Source organism: Calonectris borealis, chromosome 11, assembly GCF_964195595.1.
Source record: "Calonectris borealis chromosome 11, bCalBor7.hap1.2, whole genome shotgun sequence".
Taxonomy (NCBI): Eukaryota; Metazoa; Chordata; class Aves; order Procellariiformes; family Procellariidae; genus Calonectris; species Calonectris borealis.
The window spans coordinates 18,885,165-18,911,404 of record NC_134322.1 but is presented as its reverse complement, the minus strand read 5'-3'; the positions used below and the strand labels follow the sequence as shown (position 1 = coordinate 18,911,404).

Genomic DNA, 26,240 nt, shown 5'->3' with positions numbered 1-26,240 from the left:
CCAAAAGGCCAATAGCAACACAAGTCCAATTTAAAAAAAAAATCCTCATGACATTTATTCCAAACTTGATAGCTACATATTTGGGGTTGGCATTGTGGATTTATGTATCCACCGAAAACACAAATAGTTTGAAAACTATTGGCTTTGGAAGTTAGCTCTAAATTTGCAAATAAGGTATCTATGTTTTTCTTTTAATAATCTATTATTATAACCTACTGCCTCCCTGAGATGTTCCACAACAAAGCCTGAAATAAAAGCCTATTTTTTTCATATTAATTTGTTTTTGCAAGAGGTGGTTAAAGGAATGGGAGGGTAGCTAAGGAGATTCAGGTCTCTGTCTTTCGTGAATAGTAAGCCAAACAATTCCAATTCCAAAATTTCATTACAGGCCTTAATCACAAATGAAATGTTTCAAATACTTGTACTGCTTCCAGTAACCTCTTTCTCTTCTCATAAAATTCCCCCCGAGGAGAGTGAAGCTTAAATACTGAGGGGTCTGAGTACTGCACCAGTTATCTGCTAAAGTGGAGACAATACTGTTTGTATTCAGGCATGAATTCCGATGACATTTAACAGACTTAATTTTATCTTTATTTGGTATTACGAATTTTGCCTTGTTCTGTTCACTCTGTTGCTTTCTTTGAAATGTCTCTCAAATTTCACTGGCACTGGACCATCGTTGGTGATTGTCGCCACATGCCTGTCTAACATAAAAACATCTTTATTACTTCAGAAAGTATATATTTAACAGCTTGGAGATATTTGCATCTGGCTTGGAATTATGGCAAGTAATACTCATCTTGAGAGAGCTGTTCATTTTGTTTTAATGAGCATAAGCTACAGCTTGCAGTCAAGGAACTACTTGAACTTAATAACATAGCAAATGAATTGTTGTACTGCTCAAATCTGTTCTGTCTGGGTAGTTTACTGTGCACTAGTTAATATGAGTGTTGGAAAAATTTTAACCATGGAAAATAAAAGGGGGCTTCCATAGTGTTTTGGTATCTTCTGTTTGTATCAGCTTCAGTTTTAAAACAGCAGCATGTAGATACGCATTCCAACAACAAAATGTAAGCAATACATGTTGAAACATTTATTGATGAGGTGTAAGGAGAGAATATATCATTAAAGTCTGCATGCAAAGAAGGGAGATCCTCCCACCTCTAACATACAAGTCATTGCAATTTTCATTCCTCTTTTATAGTGGCCGCTGAGTGTCTGAAGTAAAATAGTTTAATGAAGAAATACATGTCAAAAGAATTTACTCAGTAGTTGCTTTGCTAACATTGGTGTCATTTCTTCTCTACAGGTATTTCTGTAACAAAGAAGACTCATACATGTAAGTAATATCTTTTGATTTGGCCTTCTCTTACAAATGGAATTCATGTTAGGCTGTGCTGTGGTGCTCAGACTATTAGGTGTCGGTCTGGTCTGAGAAGGCTCCGTTTTAAAAATTCTGGTGGGTTTTCTGCTTTAGAGTGGTTCCAGTCCTCGCCTGAAATGTCATCTATATGAATATACAATGCATGTCTATGTATGTATGTGTGCATTTGCATATGTGTTAAGTCAGAGGGCAGAAAAAGAAAGTTGTGAAGAAAGGCAGAATTACTTACTCTAGTATGTATACCTTAGAGCTAGCGGGTAAGTAACGTTTCCAGAAAATACAGGTGAGGAGAATGGTTGTATTTTTATATGTCTGTTATATATGCAGTATGATTCAAATAAAAATAAATTATTTAATTGAAAGTCTTCCGTCCCTTCCTATGCATTAATCTGTAAGGTAAATCATTCTGTGCTTGTGCTTAAGGAGCTCTTGATGAAAATGAGGAGGTTATTGTTTTGCTCTCAACATATAAACAAACAGTCCTTATAAATGGCAGCCTTGGAAATGGATGTGGATGCGTGCATTTACTTATGTATACATTTATTCCAAATCTTCTTCAAAGACATCTTTATTGGAGATCAACTCTCATCTACTCTGCAGTGAGTTAAAAGCACAATTCCAAGAAAATGTTACGATTTATAGCTGAAGGAGATATGTTGAGATTCTTTGGATACTGTGGAGGTTTGGAAGTCTGGTAGTGTAGGAATTGTACTTGCCCAGGACCTGAAAGAGGAGTAGGCTAAAGCTGAGGCTACTAGTCTGATGAAAGCCTTCTAACAAAACAGGTGGTAGGCTGCACAAAATTTACAAAGATATATGCATTTTAACAGGGTTATGTATTTGAAGTATGTTCACTGCAGCTTCTAGGTTTAAGGTGGTGTCATAAAGTGTCTTACATTAATTTCATTCTTATTTCATTCCTGGTTTTAAAATATTCATGTAATGAAAAATCTGACTTGAGATTATGAGTTCTCACTGTATAGAGTTACAAAATACAGTTGCTTGATTTAAGAATTTCAAATGAGAAGCTGATTTGTATGAGTTTTGAAGCAAATGTTAAATATCACAAACTTTTAGAGCATGATGGTCCTCCTCTGCTTAGGTGGGCTTGCTGCTTAATGCATTCTTCGGGTCAGATCCTCTTTGGCTGAATGCATATATGGTTTCCATTGAACTTAATGGGAGCTACAGATAGGCATCTGAGGGCAGAATTTGACCCTTACATTTCTGGTGATTATTTGAGCTCATGCTGACTGAGATTGACAGTACAGGAGACTGAAGTCCTCTGTATATCCGCAGGCCAGGCATTGTACAGACAGCTTCCTTGCACAGCCTTGCCCATGAGCTCAACCCTGGCCTGGAGCGACCACCCTCTCTAGAGGTGGTAAGTAATTTGGTATTTATGCTAGCTCAGTCTTGGGCCTCTCTTGTATAGAGGCTAATGACTGTACATGGTGGTTTGTAACGCTCCACCTGGAAATCAGCTGAAATCACCCTATGTATTTTGTATACAGCAGTGCCATGTGCTGACCTGCTAGGAAGAGTCGCATCTCCAGTTCAAGATTTGATACTTTTTGTAGGGAAGATTAAATAGTAACCACAGACTTAAAGAGCGTAGGAAATATGCTCTTAAGCCATGCCAGACTGATGAAGTGGTGTCATCATGTATATCTCAGGGGATGCTATGTTAGAGGCCTGTGGTGAAAAAAAGATGTATTTATCAACTGTGTTAGGTGATGAGCTACTGTTCACCATGTATGACCTTTAATCTAGTTAAGACAGAAATTAGGGTCCCAGCGTCTTCTATGTTGAGAACTCTGTTTCTTCTAAGAGAACTGACAAAGAGTAGTTCCCTGATTTGTTAATCAGTTGTCATACAATTGCTGAAGCATGAACAAAAAAGTTCTCTGAATAATGGGAAGATAAGCTTGCCCATTAAGAAAGGATTAAAACAGAAGGAGCAATATGCTGTAATTGGCATGATGAAAATGCAGGCTACGTTTGCTAGCAAGTATGTATGAATTTTCATTCAGTTTTGGTTTAAGTTCTTTTAGAATTCGTTCCTGTTATGACAAATTCTCATAGAGCAGAAATTAATGTAAATTGTGCATCTTTGACATTTCAGCATCACGCGCAATAAGCATTTTTTTTCCTTTGCCTAGAATTTTTTAGTTATTAAGTAGAAGAAGTAGACATCAAAATTCACAGTTTTGGAATTACTTGGAAAAAAAATAAATTTATATAAACAACTAAATGCAAAAATTACAACTCAAGTCTGAGTTGTTAACAACTGTAAATGACAAGGAGAGAGTTTTTGCATATCAAGTCAATCTAGATTTTGCATATCACTCTGTATCAGTATATATAACATATCCAAATTAAGTTACATAGAGTAGGATTTCTGCAAAGAAATTTCAAAAAACATTCTGACAAACACTTTGTGAAGTGTATATACATTGTCTGCACTACTGTTTATAAATATGGATGAAGTCTTATTCCAAGTTTACAATGTATGGCATATGAGCGTGTTGACTGACTGTAAACTACCACTTATTTCTAATGACCTTTTGACTTAATAAGTCAAATAGTGGAGTATAATGCCAGAAAGTTTGATACACTATGCATTTGAAACATCAGATTAATCCTTTTCAGACTTCATCCTAATAGCAATTTTAATTGTGTAGGTTTTGAAATTGGTGGTGGTCTATCTCCACTCGTTAGTTCTTCCTGGTTTTATTGTTTGAGGTTTTGGGTATATTTTACCCCCTTCTTGGCATTAGTCTGTGACAAAAGTGCTCTGTCAGCTGCAATTGAACTACTGTGCTGATAACAGGTGCTTAGGTCATTTCTGAATCAAACAGTAGTTCAGTAGCTGTACACATGCAATACAGTGCTGAAGAGATACAGGTCTTTCATAATGTAACTAGCTAAATAAAACCTGAAAGATTTTCACTCTTCTTGATACAACCGATTTTATCCAAGTATTCTGTTTCATTAGCTGCTTCTCCACATCCTCTCCTTATCAGAGTTTGACGCTACAAAACCCACCATTTTTAAACAAGGAGTGTAATACTCTTGCAAGCAGGACTAAGGGAATAAATTTTGTCCACTCCAGAATGCAGTTTTTCCCTCAGTAGATGAAACAGGCTTTTGAAGTAAAAATTCATGCCTTCTGTCTGTAGAACTATTCTCTTGGGCTCACATGGCGATTTGTTAGGTTAACCATTATCTTATATAACCTTTAGTCTAGCTAAGTCAGATGGTAGAGGCCAAGTCCTATCTCATCTTCCATACAAAGTGGGACTTTTGGTGTTTCAGTTCTTTTTTGACTCGAGAAAGATATGACTGACACTTAGATTCTTTTCTGATCATTTAATTTGCACTAATATTTGTAATACAACCGTCTTCCTCTCATGTTTCATGCTCTGAATAGAAAAGTACCCAGAGTGAATGGTAACTTTAATGCACAACTTCTGCTGTTTTGCAAATTCAGACAGGCATCATTGTGTCAGTGATAATAAAGATCTGAAATTCTGGGGAACGGAAGGCTGCAAAGGACCTGGCATTTAGCACCTACTGACTTAGGTTTATGCTCAGTCCTGAAGTGTGTAGTGTTTCACTTCTGGCATCTTAAATCTAAATCTTGCACTACTTCATGCAATGAGTTTGATGGCCTCTACCCAGACCACTTGTGACTCAGAACTATCACACAAATAAATCACTTTATTTTTCTCCAGATCATTTTTGTATCCTGGGCACTGACTTTCTTAAATGAATTTGACTTGACTGCCTATCAAAGTAAGGGGTGGTTTCCTGCAGATACACCTAGAAGGCTAATATTGTAATGAATCCGTGATGTAATGGAACCTTCTTTCTCTTGCTATTTGAATTGCAATGAACCACAGTCAGAAGCTTCAAAGGAGTTTGATTACATAGCTGGAGTTCTTATCTGCATAGAGGCCCAGGTACATTCAGTTATTTGCCTAGCTGACATTTTTAAGATAGAAGAAAACGCATAGATTTTGCAAGCCTTCTTTTCACACAATTTTCTGTCCATGTCTCCAGAAAGCCATGCAAGAGCTCCTACCATCCATTGGTACGTTGTTCTGCAGCAGAAAAGAATCAGGAGCACTAGCTCCTAGTGACACGTACTTGTCAGTGCAGAGGCAGGGACCTGTGGGGGTGCTCCTAGCCGGACTAGATTAACCCAGGTGCTACTTCGAACTAGGATCTGCTCATTGGGTTTAACTTTCCAGTGACAGTGCACCTACAGATGCTGTCAACTGTCAACACCCAGTATGGATGATGGCCCTTTGTGAGCTGATTCCAAAACTGTTTGACAACTGCCTACTTCATGCACTTGGACTAAATTATCACTATTTGGATAGTGGGCAGTTTCTTTGGGCAGTCCCAGTGACGGATAGCCAAGTACCTCAGTTCCTATACCTGGACCAGCTCACTTTTCAGGAAAATTTAAGACTAAGACCTACCAGCCCAGTCTGTTCTCTCATGCCTTCAGGATAAGGATTTCGCTTATCGGTAATGGAACTTTTTAGTTGTGCTATTTTGCCGCTCTTCTTTCCTAAATCTCTGACTCAGGAGATTCAGACATTAAAGGCTGCTGCAAAATGGTGTTAAAAATGTGCACCTCATTCTCCATTCACAGCAATCTGATCAGTTAAGCTGTTGGGAAGTTCAGCTTCATCTCAAACATATACGTATAGAATACTTTGCATTGCCTCCTGAGGTAGAATTAGGCCAGGGCAGCTATACCTTCAATATTTGGACAGGTTTGGTGCGGACTGTCACATTTCAGCATGTTACCACTTGTTGTTACCTACTCCCTGAACTACCACAGGTTTTGACACTTGCTTCTTTATTCTGTGTCACAGTCTGGTAACGTGTGATACCAGCAGAAACAGTGTCTGGCAATTGTGCTTTGTAGATTGAATTGTGGCAGGTACAACAGTGAGAAAGCCACTATTAGTGATCCGTGGACTGATTTTGTTCATCCTTTATTATCTGTGTTTGTTTGTAATGCAAATACATGTACTTGGGTATCACATTCAGCACTGTATATTTTATATTTTCATAACCCAAGATATATCCAGATTTAACAGAAAATACTTACACCAAAACCATCTATAGGTTAAGACTCCAAGATATTTGCCCTTTATTTCAGACTTGGGACTTCTCTGCTTTTTGTGATTTACCAAAATAGTTGTTTTAGAGTAATTCTTCTTAAACAGTTATGTCAGTAGGCATCTCTGTACGAGTTCCTTAATTTTGGATTAAATGTTCCTTACTTATACTGAAATTATCCTTTCAGTTAATTTCTGGCAGATAAGAAATGTTTCCAAAGCTAGGCGCTGATTTTAAAGCCGTGAGTTCCTGCTGGAAAATTAAGTGGCGACTGTGTGCTTTTAATTTTTATCACTAAATAAAAGCATTTGCATGAAGAGCTGGCAGCTTTGTTGGCAAAGGGTGGAAGTAAACCCATCCCTTGTGCTGTCTGAGATCACACATCACGCACCTATCCGAACCCCTTCCCTCACTCCCATATCAAGCTCTGGGACTATTCCTACTGTCCTCTTGTAGTAGGTGTCGGTCTAGAGAAGTATCTTGACTGTGTACTTCAGTGAGACTTACCTTTGGGCTAAGTGGTCAACTCATGTTTCAAGTTTACACTGCAGCTGGAAGGTTTGATTATACCATGGGGAGATCGACTTGACTGTATACTGCCTATTATATGTAACAAGACCTCAGAAGTTGGAGTGACAAAGTCCAGGCATCTCAATAGATACCCATTACCCTGACAAGCCCCTAAGCTTGGAGTGCTGTATCTTCATTGCTCCTGCAGCACGACTAGCCAAAAAAGGGAGTGTCTTGTTCTTTAGGCATAGGCATGCTCTTAATGCTATCCTGAGCAGAGATCCATTCCTAAATCATGTCCTTCATATCTTTGGCTCTAAGCAGTTGCTAAGAAAAGGACATTGCTTGTTAGAAACCAAGAGGCTGATTTGGGGCAGGAGACGGCTCTTCAGCTTCTCAGATGTCCAAATATCCTAAATCTGTTTTTCACCGAAGTTCTACAAGCATGTTAAGGTTTGCAGCTTAGTTGAACCCAAGACCTCAATTTGTCTTTTTCTCCGATTTTACTTTCCACATTATATTTATAGCCACTGCTAAAGATTTCTGGGTTTGTTGGTTATTTTGCTTAATTGCACGGAAGGGAAAATAACTGTGATTTTTTTTCTGATCTGATTTATAATTACTTAGTACGTCTACTGTGCTTTGCACTGTCTACTTCACCTCATGTGTTTCGTGTGCCAGCTAAAGTAAGTAAACGATACTTTTCCCTCACAAAATAGCAGCCTGCAGAAAACTGATGGTTAACAGGATCTGCTGTTAGCACCAAGACCTAAAGAGAACAGGTGAAAACTAAACCCTGTCCCCTGAGGCCAATAAAATAGCTGTTTGGTCCCCTGTGTGTAACCTCCTAATAACTTTACTGGGCAGCCTTAAGATCCCTTGGGGGCTTCTCTGCAAGAGCACTCCCTCTCTTTGTTCAGATTGCTTATTAAAAATGATTTTATAATGAAGTTGCCTCAAATAGCAGCTACTTTCCTACTTGTCCTTGAAGCACTGTTTGCCCTGGTGAAGAATCCGAAGACAACTATCTAGGGCTTTTCTCTTGTTCAAAACTTTTACTGAACTACTGCTACACTTGATTTTTTTCTTTTTTCCTGTGAGCCGAAGAAAACCTCTTCATCAGCAGCTAGATATTGTACCTTTTATTCCACTTTGAAGCCATCCCTGTAAAAAGTTTGTTTTGGGTGCCAGCATTATTAATCGATCAGTTTTATTCCCTGCCGCACAAAACACTGTGTCGGTGACTTGTTTGTTGCCTGAGAGAGAATGAATGTTGCCTTCTTGTCGTGGTGGCCAAGTTATTGAGTAGAGGGGCAAAGATGAAGTCTTTGTCAAATAATGAGGAGAGAATATTTTTAAAATCAGAAAATGTTTCTGGCTGGCTTGGGAGAAAAAGTACAGAGTGACAATGCTGTGTGTGAATGTGTGACTTTCATGACATGGATATAGGTGGAAATCTGTGGATGCTCTGGTTCTTCATGGTAAGTCTATAGCAATGAAACATTTTCTCTGTGAAAGTTCTGGTATTTGTGAGAGAGACTGGCCCTTTGCCCATGTGGAAGCAGCTGTGGGTAAAGTGTTGGGAGAACTTTTTATTAATGCATGTTTTATGCCCTCACAGAATAACTGGTCAGAGGTGAGACAAATCTGGTGCCTCTAATCTTCTATTAGCTACCCAAAAGCTTGGCTTCTGCCTGGGCCCCAACCCTTTGGCACAGTTGGAAGGAACATTTCGTTTTCTCTAAGGCTGATAGAACAGGCAATTAAATGCACTGCCCTGGAAGTCCCGTGGGGAACTCTATCTATTAGCTGCACTTGAAGCTAATGTCAGGTCTCTTCTCTGGTTCTGTCCTGAGCATATGGAGCAGCTTCTGTCTACATGGGATTTTTGGCTGTAACCATTAATTATGGACTTACTTTACTGTGCGTTTTCTGGTAGATATCTTAAGATAGGTTTTTCTGTGCCTTTATAGAAAAGTAGCATGCAAACTACAGCAAAAAACTGCAAACATAATTAATTTTGGCAAATGAAGACTGATAAGCATTTGCAAAATGTTGATCATCCAGTATTAAAATGTATGTATGTGTATGTTGGATTATAGTTCAGATACTTCTAAATTACGGTTACCTAGCAAACTCAATTAGACAAGGCAGAAAAAAGGAAACTGTCTTAAATTTTGCAGGTTTTTATCTGGGGGTAAGTCCTGACCCTTTCCAAGCCTCTAATACATATTAATAGAGGTTACAAATCAATAAATTCCAATTCTGCTCACATTTCATTTCTTTTTCTGGTCTGTCCTGTGGAAGCATACAAGATGGGCAGAGACATTCTCTTTCATGTTTAAAAAATTATTTGGAGGCCCATGTGTTAAGGAATGATGAAGTGTTGGGAGAGCATTAGGAGGTTTCTGACATTAGACACCTAAATTCTGTCAGTGTGGTTGATGGATATTAAGAGATTGTGGATGTGACTCAAAAATAAATTTATTAATAGATAAATAACTGGACGTAGGCAGTAAATACATTGGGAACGTCTGCAGTGTTCTCTTATACCCAAGTCTTGCCTTATAATTCCCTAGAAAGTTGTTCTTACACTTTTTGAACCCTTCTCTTTTCTATCTATTAATTCCTAAAGTCATTTGTCTGATGTTAGAAATACTGAATTAAGTCATGACCACGCCTTGTGCCTTGTGCAAAGCACTCTAACAGAGAAAGCGTAGGGCTGATCTGAATCCTACTGCAGCTGCTTTAAGGATTCCTATTGGCTGAAACATGCCTGGATCAGCCCTTAAAACATATTCTCTTTTTCTGTTGTTGTTTTTAGGACTTTCTTTAGAACTCTCACAGCTGTTATATGAAGTTAGTGTTTCCAGCTTGGTAAGAACAGCCATCCACAATTTTGGTATGGTCATGGGTTACAGAAGAGAACTGTGTTATGGGCTGAATGTAAGCTTCAAAATATGTGATACTCTCCACACTCTAAGACTTTAATCCAACTCTGAGAGCAGTAGAAGTTACTCTTGGCAAAGTCATGATGCTAAGGTTTTTTTGCAGTTTTTGAGTGGCGTGGGCACCAGAAAACTGACAGATGAGACTTCTCCAAATCTGCTTTTGCATTCTGGATATTTTTCAATGCAAACAATGTGAAAACAAATAAGAAGTGTTACTGCTCACGACTTTCTTCTTTAATATGTGGGTCGCATATTTTGGTTCTGAATAGTCTGAGTCTAGGCAGCTCTAACTATACATACAGCGAAATACCAATACGCTGGAAGCCTTTTGACTACATCTTTTGCAATAGTTTCCTAAGAGATAATTGTACTTACTAAACAAGACTTGTGCAAGACTGTGTCAGTTTGATTTGAACAGTTCCTTAATGTCACCTGTCTTTATAGAAAGGTAAGTCTTTGTCTCTGTGAATGGATTGCTACCAAATATAGCAAAGTGTTGGGATTAAATTAGGATTAAAACATGATCTTTCAGCCTGGTTGCCCATTTGTTTGAAGATCAAAAGTCAAACTGTTTTCCCAAAGTAGATTGTTTATTCCCATGGATGTATCACTGCTACCTTTTTTCACACATTGAGAAGAATCTGTCCTTAGAGTTGTCTCCTCACATTCATTTCACTTCATGACATTGTTTCTTATAACACAATATTGCATTTTTGTTGTAGTAAGGCTGAATTCTAATGATTCTAAAGCAAGCTCAGTCATATGGACTTCTCCAAGGTTGGTATCTGAACCAAAAAAAGCACATTTTATTATCTGAATTTTGAAACCAGGGGCTGATTCCATCATTCCTAATAGACTCGTTTATTTGACAGTGCATTGCTAGACTTGTGCAGTCGCCATTCTGAAACAACTATTGAACCCGAAAAGGGCTTTTTAATGTGTGTTGAGGGCTAACCTTATTAGGACTGTAAAAATATTGGAAGTTTTTGCAGCCTTTCTCTGAGACCATCAGCCTGGAATTATTTAAACATTGACCCCAGCCGGGAACACAGTTTCATGCAGACAACAGCTCCTTATGGCAGATCAGGTAGTCACTCTAACTCACACTGAATAGCTTGTTCTTAATCTTATGACCAAATGATGATGATATTTGTAAAGCTCTTATTTTAAAAACAGTATTGCTTATCAGAATTTTTCTCCCTCTAAGTCTCCCAACATGATGAAGTATAGTAATTAATGCTCATGTAAAAGGACAAAAAGCCTCAAAGGGCAGTATGGGTCAGTCTAAAGAACTAAAATTTGCAGTTGAAAAGTAGGAACAGAAACAGCTTAGCCCAAAATTAAATAGAATCCCGATGGAATTTGGGATACAGACTTCTTAAAATTCAACTTTCTTTTTCTTTCTTTCTTCTATAACAGTTGAATAGTTTTGAGGTATATTGAGAAAATGCTACGTCTTTATATCTGTTGGTTAATTGGGGAGGTGGGGGGAAGCAGGCAGGAAGAACAGTGCAGAAAGCTTTTCAGAAATCTTGCCAGATGTGAGTTATAGTTAGGTAGAGTACAGGTGATTCTTGGGTTTTATATGGATCAAAAAGTAGTGACAGATACTTTGGTTCGAGTTTCTGAGTACATAAATGCCATCTGCATTTGTGTTTAATTTGCATGAGGGTGGGAAGGTGGTCATCTGCTTACCTAAACTATACTCACATACAAATTGCTTATGCAAAATTCTTCATTAAACTGAAAGACTCAGAAAAAATGGTGCCTAGTGTTATTTTAGTATAGGGGAGTAGTTGAATTTCCTGTTGTATTTTAATAGTTGTGTTTCAATTTAAAACAGGAGAAGAAATATAGCGCTTTCATGATACGACAAAACAACACAATTTTTCTGTAACGCAGAATGATTTCCTTTCAATCAACCGTATGTGCGCTATAAAAGCATAGTTAAAATATGCATGGTTTGGCATATACAGATGTGCTTGTTAGCACACATTGAAATAAGCATCACAATATTGAAATAACTTTTTATACACAGAGAGAGAGAGAGAGAGAGAGGGAAAGAGTCAGTAAATACCAAATTACATCCTCCACTCTGAATACCTTTGAATTCCAGTGTGAATATCCTTTGCTAGTTCATCTCTTGCTATTATAAGACGCTATAGTTGTAGAACCTGGATTTGGTCTTTAACCCTATGGAGTCACCTTGCCTTAAATTACTGTATTGTCTGGTTTTGGATTCACTGTTCACTTTATCAAAGAAATAGGTCTCACCTAAACAGAAGTTACAGTTTTAAGGGATTGCAACTGGCACTTCAGGAAGCTTTCTGTCTTAACCTTACTGCCATTAATGGTAAAATCCTTGACTTGAATGGAAATAGAACTGAACCTTCAATGAGTTATTGTAAAAAATATAAGCAATAAATTAAACAGGAAGCCTTGACAAAGAGGATGATGACTTCGCTGCAGAAACTAAGACTGTTGTGAGACCTTTTTGCTATCTGCCTTAGCTTCCCCTGTGCGTATGATAGGTTCTTGTTTAAGGTTAACATAAACTATCAGTTGCGAGTTGTAGCAGTGTGAACAACAGAGTAGGCACACCCTGAAAGCAATTTCCTCTCTTTTTTTTTTTTTTGAGGTGTTTACCGCTGACTTCAAAAGCCAGTTCACAACAGTGGTGTTGCAGTTTTCTGGAAATTCAAATTAGGCTTTATTTGATCTCTATGCAACAGGGGTAGGGAAACCTCTGGTTTCAGAAAGCCGGTATATGACCAAAGCCATTTAGTGATTTCCTTTTAGATATAGTAATCAGTATGAACCATCCTTCCCACCAATGTTTGTCTGAAGAACTGTTTCCTTATCTTTGTTACTGTTACCTAACTGATATGTAGGTGTGATACTTGCTGGCTGCAAAGTCAACTTTTACAGATAAGGCAAGTTTCCTGTTTAAACTCTTAACATTTCTTTCACTCTGACCCGTCTTCCCTTTTCCCTCCCTATATTGCCAGTTTACTCCAGAGTTATGCTCCTTGAAGTAAAAGTGGAAGTAAAGGGGTCATCCAAAAAGATGATTTTACGTGCTGTTTGAGGACATAAGGGTACTAAAGGCTGGCTGAAAATAGTTTTCCTGTTAAAGAGAGCTTTTGATACTTCAAAAAATATTTCACTGAAATAGTCTCAGTTTTTTTCTGCAATTTTCAGGAGAAAAATAAGAAAACCCCTTGTTAACTCAGAACAGGGCAAGTAGTCCTTCACATGGGATGGTGGTGACGTGACTTTAAGAGCTGACCTAGAAACAAGGCAGTTCAGGTACTTCAACCTTAAATTCCCATGTCCTGTTAGCATGACTTCACCACCTCACTGTCAGCTGTTTTGAGAGTAGATTTTAGTATGAAATCCCGTCCTTGGTGAAGCAGTAATGTATATTCCTCTGGAATATTTAATCTTTGACAAGCAAGCAATGTTGTCACCAAAAAATCCCCAGCCTTTTCTAACAGGGAATCTTAGAAAACAGACACAGAGAACCTTGACTTGGGAACAAATAGTTTGTGAACTTATTAATATTCTTTGTGAAACTATTATCTGGCAAGCCCAGTTTGCCAAGAAAATTCCCCTTACTGCATGTTAATTTGCTGCTTTTCACTGACGTTGGATGGGAGGTTGTATGATAGTCACTCCAGGTAGGAACCTATCACTTGTTTTGCAAATAGACTGCTTTCCTCACTCCGGGGTTAAATCTACAGTTAGACTTCGGGTCCAGACTAGTAAGCCATATTGTATTCTGATAAGTGCAAAACTGAGAAGGCTTCCGTGTAGCTACTTATTTTCTTGACTCACGGTATTGAGTTCCTGGTCTTGAAATCACAAAGCTGAGCATGTGAATGTGACTGACATTTTACTATATGTTCTGGATAAGCAACAAAAGACTATCTAGATATCTACTTCTAATGTATTGTGGGTGGGTATAGGTTGTCCAGTAAATCTTACGTGTTCTGTTGTGTCAGATTTGGCTTGCATGTACAAAATGCCTTAATGGCACTGGCATAGTAAGCCTCCATGATGCTTCTCTCCAAATCAAACTTGATAATGCTCTTTTTGACAACCAAAAGGTCTGTTCAGCAGTTATAAATTGAATGAGTAAGTGTTAGTTTGACATGGACCCCTCCCGCTGGTGGGATTTGGGGAATTGTTGAGACTTTAATATCCACTACAAAACTTTGTAGTACCTGTATCATTCCGTTCTCCCTCTTCCCTTTCCTGTCCCTTTGCTAATCCCCATGCAAAATCTTTCTCCTAGGCACTTGTCGTTAAAAAATGGTTCTATTTCTAAATAGATAAATTACCAAAGTGCAAATATAATTTGCCCAAAGCCAAAAAAAAAAAAAAAATTAATTCAGTAAGCTAGTTCTGAGTGACATACCCAAAAATAACCATTCCCTTTATTAGGTTAGTTCATTGCTGGATAATAAATCCAGAAAAAGTTTTTAATTGACTATTTAAGTAGTTTTAGCTCAAGTTAGTCTTTTCTGCTTTTAGGTTCTATTGTTTTCCAGGTTGCGATCACTGAACACAGTTAAATGGACAGCCCCTTTGATGGGTTTTATGTGCTTGCTACGCATTTGCTTCCAAATAGTTTTGAGGTTATATTTCTGTTATGATTGTTGTTATTCTTAGAGCTTTAGAGAGACAGAAGGAAAAGGAAAGGAGAAGCAAAAAGAAAGAGGAAAGTAGTTACTATTTACCGAAAAGTTGTGTGCGGATTCGATATATTTGCACCTATTAGGTAAGAAGAGAAACAGAAGCTTCAGCTGAAGTAGGTGGTCAAACTGTGTATAAAGGAATGGCAACACGAACTAAGTGATGGCAAATTTTGTATTTGATCCATTAAAGCTCTTAAACTTCCGTTTCCTTCCAGTGAGATCATAGCTCATCACACGACTACCATGCATCAAGCAAAGCATGCCCAGATTACAAGATCAGAGCAAAAGTGCTTAGCCTCTTTCAGAAAAGCACTTCTAGGATACTGTAGGAATCTGCATGTAATTTAAATCTGGTGCTGTCCATACTCTGAACATATATTCATAAAAACATCCTTTTTCTTTAAAGGCTTCACTTTCTACGTGAAGCCTTCACTTCTTGAATTGTTGCACCCTTGATTTTCCTCATGAGACTTTTCCCATCAGAGAAAAGAGATGATCAAAGACAGGTGCCGCAACATAAAGAAAAGAGGAAGGTTGTGTACCTTTTGGAATCGGTCGAAAAACTGCCCTTGGTTTTAGAGCCAGAAGATCCTGTTCATTGCAAAGTGGTATAGCTTCTCCTTTATGCCCACAGTGGTACAGCATACAGTATTTAGTTGTTTTTCACTCTAGTGTACAGGTATTAACTTCAGTAAGGAAAGAAAATAGGATCTTATCAGACTATTTGCCAATATGGTAATCCAGTTCTCCCAAACCCCTCTCTCTACTTTGCGTTATCAAATGCATTACTCGTCTTTTGGTGTCCTTCAGTGCTTTTAAATGAATTTCCAAAAACATCTTTATTCCAAATTTTAAAAGATGTAAAAATAATTCTATTAGCTGCTGTATTTGACGCTTCATTGGTTATTTAATATAAACGTGAATCCTAAACTTCTTGATTTTTAGTTTATGTTTCGCAGATGATTTTTTTCTTTTTTTGTGCTTAGTGTTGAGAAAAGTCTTTCCATTTCATTTCTAACCATGTGTTTTCATGGAAACAAACCATTTATAACACATTGTATTTCTATGAAAACACAAGCTTATTAAATGTCAAACAGTTTATGTTTTCATGGCAGTCATCTTGAAATTGGCACATTCACTGTGTCAGTGTTTTATGATGTAAGCTTAAAACTGTCAGATTGTCAATGTTCAGACATGAAAAGGTCTGAAGTCTCGCACATGGAGGAGGAGAAATTAGGCTCTTCTCGATTAGCAGGTGGTGGTAATTTAGGCGTGTTTGTTTGAGGCTTGTATTAAGATAATAGAAACGCCTTAGTCTGAGTATCCTCAAATATTTAAGCTGATAAAGAGGTGGTGTCAGTGTCGAAGTCAGAGTCATTTGTGCTTACTAAGGGCTGACTATAAATATCAGGGTTGCTGGAGGAGCTTGAAGTGTCTTTGCACATTTAACTTTATCACTCAGCTCATGCATTGCAGAAATTGCTTTAAAAAGCAGGAAGCTGGAAGAAATGGCTCCACATGACTGTATATACCCTATGCTACTGGAGCTGACGGATCTTAAGGACTACAGCAAGGGTTTTGGCATCGCCTAACCATTTGGGAATTGTAACTGCAGGTTCATGGGTCACTTGTAACAGGCTGGAAAATGACTTTCAAAGGAGACTGGCTCCTGGAAGAGAGAGCAGAGCCTACTGGGTAAGCTTATAGCAAAAAAGTCCTGTGTCAGTAAGGGAGGGCATGTTGAATGAGCGGTAGTTTATCAGTAAGTGATCCTTGTTATATGGAAACTGCATATACATCAAAGTCTTTCATTGCTCTACTGACAGGTGTGGTGGGCATCAGGCTGTTAAAGAAAAGATTGAGAAAGTATGTGATGCATATGGAACAAAGACAATGCAAAGGTCATAGTAAAGAGAATTTTATCTTCACTGACTAAGACAGGAAATACTTGTAGAAGAAAAGCCCTTTTAGCCCTCCCGCCCCCGTCGTTCTTACACTTGAAAAAAACCCACAACACTATCGCCCTACTGATCTTGACATTTCCAGTATATATGGGTTAAAAGGCAGTAAAATCAATTTTGCTTCTATCATGCTGTGCTGTATTTTATAGTGGAAACTGTTGTTGATCATATGGTTTAATTGCATATGACTCCACTTAGAAATGGCTTATTCTTCACGTGCAAAAATTTTCAGGAGTAATTTGCAGGTATGAGTGCAGTTGCATATATTACCCTATTACATTATGCAAATAATTAGTAAAAAAATAGCTATGTAGTTTATTTATTATCTCTGTAGGGAAAATGTACACATATTTTACATGCACATTTCAACTATATTTCCTCTTCTTCTGATTGTAGAAAAGCCTTTAATACATTTCTCTACAATGAATTTTAAGTTTCACGGTGGAATTAACTAAATGGTTTGGTTTGGTTTGAACCCTAATGGATGGGATTTAAATCCAGTTTTCACATCACACTTGAAATGTGTTTCGATATCTTTTTTACTCTATTCTGTAGTTGTCATCTTCTGTGCAGCAAAACCGAAGACAATTTCTCATTGTTGGAAAAAGTGGTAGCACTTGACTCAAAGTAGTACGGATGCTCCAAGTTCCTTTCACAGAGTTTGCCTAGCACCTGCTCATCTTTCAAATTCTCTCTGAGGGTTATTTGTCCACGCTTGTCCCTGTGTGGAGTCTCACGGAGAGCCGGGAGAAAAGCCAGTTTCCTAGTCAACCTTCCATGGCTGCTGGGATATCTGTGTAAGACCATGGTCCTTCCCTTCACAGATCAAGTTGCAGAACTTGATTCTTCCATGAGCATGACTTGCACATAACTTTCTCAATTCTGTCCTTACGCGTATCTCCTAGCAGCTCAAACTATAGTTAATGACAGGCATCCACCTGGTGACAAGTTTAATGATTCGTGAAATCCTAGCCCTCGGGGCACATGCTGGTTATTTATTGTTATACACAAACACAAAGCAGATAGTAAATTTATCGCTTTCAGATTTAGGTGACTGAAATGGGTGTTTGATTATCTGAAAGAGGTAGTGAATGTTTATAGACATTTGCATAAAAGCCATTTTTCATTTCATCTTACTGCTAGACACAGTGGATATGTGAGACTGGCTATAATTCTGCTGCAGCTACCAATATTTTTTTTGAGTGTTGACCTATGTATGTAACTGTCATAGGTATTGTACCACATATCAGAATACAGGTGTGTTGGTATGAAGCTGTCATTTAATTTTAAAGGAAGGATGAAAACTATATAAGTGGTGCTGAGCCATCGATGTCGTAAACTTTGTACTGCTTATACTCTGTATTTGTACTGTGATTTTTCGCCACATAGTAGCAGAGTAATTTTCTGATTTTTCCCCAGAATAGGTTTTCTCTCTGTGTTATCTCTTACATTAATAGTGTAACAGAAGGAAATTATAAATTCTTAGCCTTACCCACAAGCCAGAGGAGGATTTATTGGAGATGTATCAATATCTGTTTTTATTAACATTGATACACTCTGTGCAAACATCTCAGTACGTGTTTATAGTTTATTCATAGCTGAACTTGGGATAGACGGAGCATAAAGACTCCAGTCTGGAACACTAAAGGCATGTCTGCATTACCAAGTCGTGCAGATGAAAGTCTGCTCTATACTGCAGAGCACCTGACACAGAGGATCTGACATCCACACTATACCTGTTTCAGGGTTGGTCTGTTTGTTGACTTTAGAGTAGATCTAGTCTGGTCTCATGAAGCCTATTGCAGCTGGAGTGAATTACATATTGTCTGGGAGTGCATCTTTCCGTTTAGTTTCATCAGAAAGGAATCCTGTTCATGCGCTCTGAGGCCACTCTGATGCAAACCAAAACATAGTGAAGCGAGAGGGAGAGCTTACTTCAAAAGCACACTCCTGATCTGAACTGAAGCGCTGTTGGAGACACAGACAAAAAAGCTGCACATGCAATTTCTGTATGGGACTAGAAATTTCCTAGCAAAGTAGTGTTTGCAGTACCAACTCTGCTAAACCACCTGTGGCAAGTCTCCTTGCTTTCCTCTAGCCTTTACGTTCTCTCTGAAGTGGTCCCCATGACTGCTGCCCATTTCAGTCACATCGTGGGGACAGCTGACTCCTCCACTTCTCCAGAAGCGACCTGTTTGCACAGATGCATTGTAAAGTGAATAGGTTTGTGAAAGGACATGGTTTTCTATAAATATGAAACGTTCTCTCATTACCCTATATAATAACTGCTGAAGGTTAATCATATTAATCTTTTCACATTGCCCCTGTTCAGAATTAACTGATGGTTGGAGAATGCTCTTTATGTTGTTCTTCAGTTTGTGAAGGAAAGTCAGACTGATCTTCCATTTTTTCTTTCTATTTCTATGTATAGCATATCCAGTATAAGAACCTGGAGTTCACCCCAGTATGTAAGGAAGTGCTGGAATTCAATATCAGTAATATTACCATATACAGAGAAAACATATATTGGAGTAGAGGGGAGAGAGGTGGTTGTGTCCCTGCACATCATGAAAATGATCACTGAAATGCAGCTTTTAATGCTCTTCTGTATTATTTTTTGTGTGGATTTCAGGCCCAAAAGCTATATTGCTCATTATGGCGTATGTTGCTTCCATTGCTTATAGCAATGGAGATCCATGAAGAAAAGAGGAGAACAAGGAGGTGATCTATAAAGAAAAGTTTTCCACACAGAACCCAATTCTTTTGCACCTGTACAGGTGTGCAGGTGTACCTTTTTCTTGTTATTATCTATGCGCATATAGTCTCGGATTCAGAATTCTTTTGGCAGTTAAATGTACTGCGGTAAAGCTTTCACTGCCTTCGCTTACTCATTCGAAATTAGCCCTAGTAAATACTAACTTGGTGTGATTTGTTACAGTGCTGACAATGTGTTGCTTGGCTGAGTAACTTGTAAAAAGACTGTGATAATTAGCTCCTACAAGATAACATTTTCTTTCATATTTGAATATATGGATTGTCATTTGCTGCCAGGCTCTGCTTAAGTGTATCAGTAGTTCCTCGCAGTTGTCTCTCTGGTACTTTGAACAGCTCAGCAATCGCTAGTGCCTTCATCCATTTGCATGTTCATGGTGACCTAAAAAAAGCATGCTCCTATCCTCCTTTTTTTATAGTGTTACGTAGAAATGGGGCTCCAGAATCTCCTCAGATTCTAGGAGGACATGTTTTCCTCTGAGTCACTGTTTTTGTTCTGCGTCAGTGCCAGTTCATTCTCTACAGCAGTCAACTTTGTTTCTTCACCCCAAGACTATCTAATAGCATTAGGCATTGGTTATTTATGTTTAGGTCATCATAACTTCGGCGTTTCTTTTGAAGGTTTAATCTAAACATTGCTGTCCTTTTCTGTCATTACTTTAATAGTTCTATTTGTTGGCACTGGTAAGTGTTTCCTTTTCCTCCAAGTCTTCATTCTCAATGGAAAGGGGAAGCCCAAGCAGAGAATACATCATTTTTTTCTCAGAATTTCAATGTATTATATTTACCTAGCTTTCATCTTGTTTTTCCATGCTCTTTTGCAGACATGTTGTTATTAATGTGAATGAGAGGGAGTCATGGACAATGACCCTATTGTGGCTTATGTGTAAATGTGGTAGTCTGTGGTTTTGTTTCTTTACATTTGCATTTTTAATCTTACATTTCTTTTTGTTTAAAAATATATTTTAAATAATTCAAAAACTAAAAAACCCCTCACACAAATGTGATGATTTGGCTGGGAAGGCACTAACAATGATGGTTGGAGCAACCAAGAATTTTGTTTTTCAGTCCTTCACTTACACAAGCGCGTACCGACAGACCTTTAATTTACATTGCTAGCATAGAGATATAACCACAAGAATGGCTCTGTAATATCCTTTTAAACAGTATTTTTCATCCACCTTAATGAAAGGTGTCTGGTTTATATTGCTGTCCATTCATCATTCCTCGGACACCTGCTGCCTCAGTCAGTTACTTCTTAAATCTGAGTTAACCTTCTAATGTGATCCTGCTCTCCTTTCTTCCTTGCACAATCCTATTATTCCATAAACCAAGCTGTCCAACATGAGTCCAGTCACCTGCGAGCACATGGTGTAGTATGTTAACATCTATCGCTTATGCTTGCTGTTCCTTGGAGCAGTGGATTTTCACCACATATTTATGAACAGAAGAGCAAAGTACCTAACTAACCTGAACTATTCATTATGTGCTCATGGGTTTGCTTTATGTTTTCCCTCCCTGACTTAGGACGGCACATTGTTCTCTAATTCATTCTGCAGTCAAGAATGGAACAATTAGCCACAAACTCTCAAGCTCTGGCAGATGATTAATCAAAAAAAAAATTAACTTTGGCTGATAATGCTACCTTATGAATTATGAGCTGGCTGTAAGCCAGGGAATACTCCTATTGTCCCCTGTACAGACGGCCCATCCTTCCTTGACTCAAGTGCACCAGAAATAGTAAGGTTTTTCATCTAATGCAACTTTAACCATTATGTTATTAAGGTTTTTAACTCCTTAGTGCAGTGTTTCTGAATGTCTTTTAGCCAGCTACCATGTAATCCTCAGGAAAAAAAAAATCCAGAATTCCTTTGTATTTCAGTATAATTTGGCAGTTGAAGGGGGAGGTGGTAAATAAAGTTTAAAGTATTTAGGTAAACAGCTGCATTGCAAAATCTTATTGTTATAATTACAAAGATGTTAATTAAAAATGCCAGCCACAAAAAATTCCTTTGTAGGCCACTGCCAGTGATTGCAAATCAGTTCCCAACTGTGCTTTGGTATTGACACATACCCAAGCTTTTGTGAAGTGTATATTTATGTTACTTTTACTATTAGTACTCTTTTTTGTAATGTTTTCATGGGCCGCTGTCCTATGCCTTACCGTGGTCCCTAGCCAGCAGGCTGAGTAACACTTGGGCGCTGGGGTTTTTTTGGTTGTAGAGTGTCAGTGATTCCAAAAGAACTTGAATGACATTAACAATTACCTGCTGCAAATATATTTATTTCTGGGGGCAAGAATCCTGGCTTTGCTTACTAAACACAGTCTGGTTTGCTTACTAATAAGTGTTATAAACCACTACTCTGAACTTGGATCTGTCAGCTCAGATCTTTAAAAGTCTTTCTGAATGACAATGCAAATCTGTTGTTCTGCTAGCTGGAAACAAGTATGATTTCCATGATGAGCCTAGACAGAAATTTTTTTCCCTGAAAAACACTGTAATAAAACCCATGCTACATAAAACCTGTTTTTGCTCTGAGGAGGAACATTACCGTGTCTGCTTCTAATAATTACTTAGCTGTACTGGCACACATATGCAATTGTTTTTCATCCATCAGTGAAAGGATTGCTCGAAAAGTGCTCTACCCCCAGTAAAGGGGTGAAAAAGCAGAGGCGTTACACAGGGGTAAGAGCCTGAGTCTGACTTCTGTGCTTTTCAGCTCTTTACTGGATGATTGTTGATTCCAAGATTGTAATTTTCAAATTAAATCTTTAAAAAATAAAAATAAAAATTGCCATTATAGGCAAATGGAAAAATAATCAAGACATACAGTGAACCTCTGGGGCACTAATAATTAAAGTTGTTGCCAAGACTTTTCAGAGTGTTCTGAAATTTTCATTAACATTTTATTTCATTCCTGATCAGCACATGGTGTTTAGCCCATTTCAAGACTGATTTAGTGGGCTTCCAATACAGGAGCCATAGCTTAGATAAGTACTCATTGTGAAGAAGTTCATGTCCCGCTTAGTGTTTGAATTGACTTTCCAACTCATACTTCACATTAACAATTGAAAGGATTAATTTAAAGGACTCAATACTGACTATTGAAGAAAAAAAAAGGTCATATTAAGTATAAATGAAAAGATATTTTGTAGTAACTTGATCAGTCTTGGCATCAGCTTAGCTGTTGTTATCTGTAGCTAAGCTGGGGTAAATGATGGTGGGGTTTTCCAAACATGACCTTTCATGCATATTTCTCAGCACGCAGAAAAAAATCCCATAAAAAAACCCAAACTAGTCCATAAACCACAGTGTCTCAAAGGGGACATACCTGCCAGTAAGGTTCAGCCTGTCTTTTGGGAGCACGTTTGTTGCACAAGTTGATCTGAAAAATGACAATTTTGAGCAGAATCTGTCCGTCTGTGTAATCATATCTAGGGTTGCCCTCATTACCATCAGAGCCAAGTACTTCACAGTTTTTAATTTCTCAAAATCTGAACAAGGCAGAGAAGCACTCTCATATATAGAAGGAGAACCAAGACATACAGAAACTAAAGTGATGCAAATCCTTTTCCAGCTCCCAGCTGTGGTATTGTGTGAATGTGCCCTAGCCCCCTTCCAGCAAAATGAGCCCAGTTAGCCTTGGTCAGCAATTCTGACTGCTGAATTTTTTTTCTATTGTAGATTAGGGAGTGGTTACTTAAACTGCCTCAGAAGCTGTCCTGCAAACAGAAATTGAGGGTTGCGTTACTGCTGTTCTGAGGGTAAACGTCGATCCATGGCCTCAGAGCTAATCCGCATCTACTGGTCTAGCACTTGCTGTCCCACAGGCCGAGTGGCATGTGAGCTTTTTCTCCTACACGCTTAAGCTGACAAGGCCAGGCGAACTCTGTCAGCTGCTGTTGGAAGCAGTTTGAAAACTTGAAACTACTGGTCTAGCACTGTTTAGTGGTCCAACTAATACCCCAGTTTCAGCCAGCACCGGGTGCTCAGAACAGAACTTCCCCTACCTCCTAGTTATGTGATAGTCCTCTATGGTGTGCATCCCTCCTCTGAGAGGTGGCTTTCCAATTGTTTCGTACTCCTCCTTTCCTGAGTATGCTCCTTATTTTTCCTTTTTGCTGCTGGCAACATCTGTAAATAGGGAAACTTTTGGCACTGTCAGCTAATTGAAATTTCTGTGGGACAAAGTAGCCCCTGCTGACACTTCAATGTAACTGCTTTGCTTTCTGTTAGCAAGTTTTTATTGTGTAGATATCCAGGCTCTAACAAACATACTGCTTTTAGGTAGAGCTTTAATTCAGACTGCTTTAAGTGGGAATAAGTAATGTTGACTGATGCTGCTGCTTAACATTTTTTTTGTGTTAATGCTAATAATTTCCAATCAGAAAATATTTTTCTACTGCACTGCTCACACTTTGCAAGTTCGTTTCTCTCTCCCTTGCTATAGAACTTAATCAGATAGTTATTAAATGTGATCCCTTCCCCTCTGACTGTTCTCCTCTCATGAAATCCAGGCTTGTCCTTAATAATAGTTGCTTCGTGAGATATAAAAATTAGTTTGGAAAGCCTCTCTTCCCTCTCTTCCTCATCTGAAAGCCTTTTACATTATTCTTTATATACAAGAACATAGTAGTATTCATAATTATTATTAAGAAAAATATTTTCCATGCAGAAGGCCAGGCCCTGCCAGTGCCAAAAGAAGCACCCCTGGGTATTTAGGAAGGAGTCTCTGGGGAAGGTAAGACCATGCTTTGTAATGAAGAAAATAATCAAGTATCTGAAACATTCACTGCTGCAAAGGAGACTTTTGTCAAGTTGTTGAAGACTTTCTGAATTGGGATTGCTTATCACTTCGTGAAAGTTGCCCCCTGAACTTTTATATACCAGTGATACGTGTCCTTTTTCTTAGACTGCTCCGTCTTTCCTTATCCTTGTCCCACCACTTTCCTTAGCGGTAGGCTATGGTGGGCCCTTATGATTCACCACTGCAACTAGTGGCATTCTGTAATTACTAACGAGGAAAATACTCGAGGAACAATAAAATAAAGTGTAACAATTGAGTATTCTCAGCCAAGATTGTATCATGGGCTTAGAAAGTTTGTATTATAATAAAAAACAACTAGCATAGGTAACAATAGCAGCAACCTCACAACAGCACAAGCGTAGTATGTTCCAGCAACCAGATTAATAACCTTCCAGTGGCCTCACCTGTGCATTTCAATCACTGGTAGACACTGTGCTACCATATTTTTACTGCTATTTTAAATCATGTTACCTGGATGCATGATAACATGTGCTAAAGTTTTAATGAAACAGATCTGAAGACTGTCATTTACCATTGATAACTGAATTAACCTGAATAAAGAACACACAGAGTGGCCATACTGTATTTATCCATCCAGAGGGGAGAGCTGACAGTATAGAGCCTCTGAAATCTGAGTGTCCCATCAAAACCTGCTACAAAATTTTTAGAGTATAAATAAAGTATATCTCTTTCTTTAAACCCAGGCTTTCTTTATGCAGCACCAAGTGGCAAAATAGGCCTGATTGTTTTTTCATTTCTATTTTTTTTAAACCTTCAGCAGTCACCTTTAAGAATCTGACCCTTATTCTTTCTGCTAGAGAGATAATTACTCACTTTCAATTGCTATCCCTAGAACCAGTTAATGAATGCTACATAATAAACAGAAGTAGGGCAGCTGGCTGAGAACAATGCACAGGTGGGTAAGAAGACTTCATTTGGTGAGGAGATAATGAGCATGAGAACTTGTGGTTTGTCTAAATACCACCCTCACCTCCTCTTCGGATAGCTCCCGCATTGTTCCCGTTCTTCCTCAATCAGTTTTTCTACTTGTTAAGTGGCAAGAGGAAGATGGTTACAAAGGGAAGAGAGGTTTCCTCAGCAGAAAGAGATTCAAGCAGAAGAGGATCCTCCCTCTCTCCCAGACCCACCCTAAACACATTTACTTTCTTATATGCTATTGTGCATCTTCTCAGAGGAGGCTGATTCTGCAGGCAGAATAATCACTGCTTTGCTGTGCCCGGTTTTATTATCTCTCTGCAAGACTTATCCCTTCCTTCCTTTAACAAAACTGTCCCAAATCTAACCTTTGGAGGTGAAGACAGGATTGATCCTTTATATATCAGTTTATATGATGTTAGCCCTGAGAGAGAAAGCAACTGTCCTAGCTCTACCACTACTGGTCTTGCCATCTGTATTGAACAGCTGCATTTTCTAGCCAAGTTTTACTGTGTACCTCAGTAATGTGAATCTGTCACAATGAAGTTTAATGGCCAGTACACACACAAAAAAGGTAAGTAACACTGCTATCCAACTGAAGAATATCAATGTATAATACAAATAAGTATTTCCTTTGCCTACAACCTCTCCATAACTGCAGTCTCAGAGATGTAGTGCATCTGTATTTTTTTAAGCCAGTGCTAGGTCATTATGAGATTGGTGTTGTGTAAAGTCATAGCAGTAGAGGCAAATGACTTAGTGACAGGAACTGCTGAAGATGAACGGAGAGCCGGGCAATACTTTCTTTCTATTCTGTGTTTTGTTAACCTGGCTGACACACAGAAAGGAAATGGGGTCTGAAGGTTTCTGGCATGTTAACCAAAGTATTAATCACTTAGAAATTGCAAAATTTAAGTTAATAATGTGATTTCTGATATTCTGAACATGACTTGATTTTTATAATGTCCTGTTTGAACTGGAACCAAAATTAATTAAGGTAGCATTTCAGAAGCTAAACTCCACTGACTTCCATTATGATCTGAGCACCTGTCTTCCTTAGACTCTTTTGGAAATT

The 26,240-nt window shown here is 38.3% G+C and overlaps 1 protein-coding gene across 2 annotated transcripts in view; it reads left to right on the top strand.

Moving 5' to 3' along the window:
* The window catches only part of RORA (RAR related orphan receptor A), a 386,040-nt gene that overhangs the window by 268,807 nt on the left and 90,993 nt on the right, over nucleotides 1-26,240 (top strand). For both annotated transcript variants that reach the window (XM_075160304.1, XM_075160307.1), the window contains exon 2: nucleotides 1,310-1,339. In XM_075160304.1, the coding sequence (XP_075016405.1) occupies nucleotides 1,310-1,339 (30 nt within the window). The remainder of the gene's footprint in view (nucleotides 1-1,309; nucleotides 1,340-26,240) is intronic.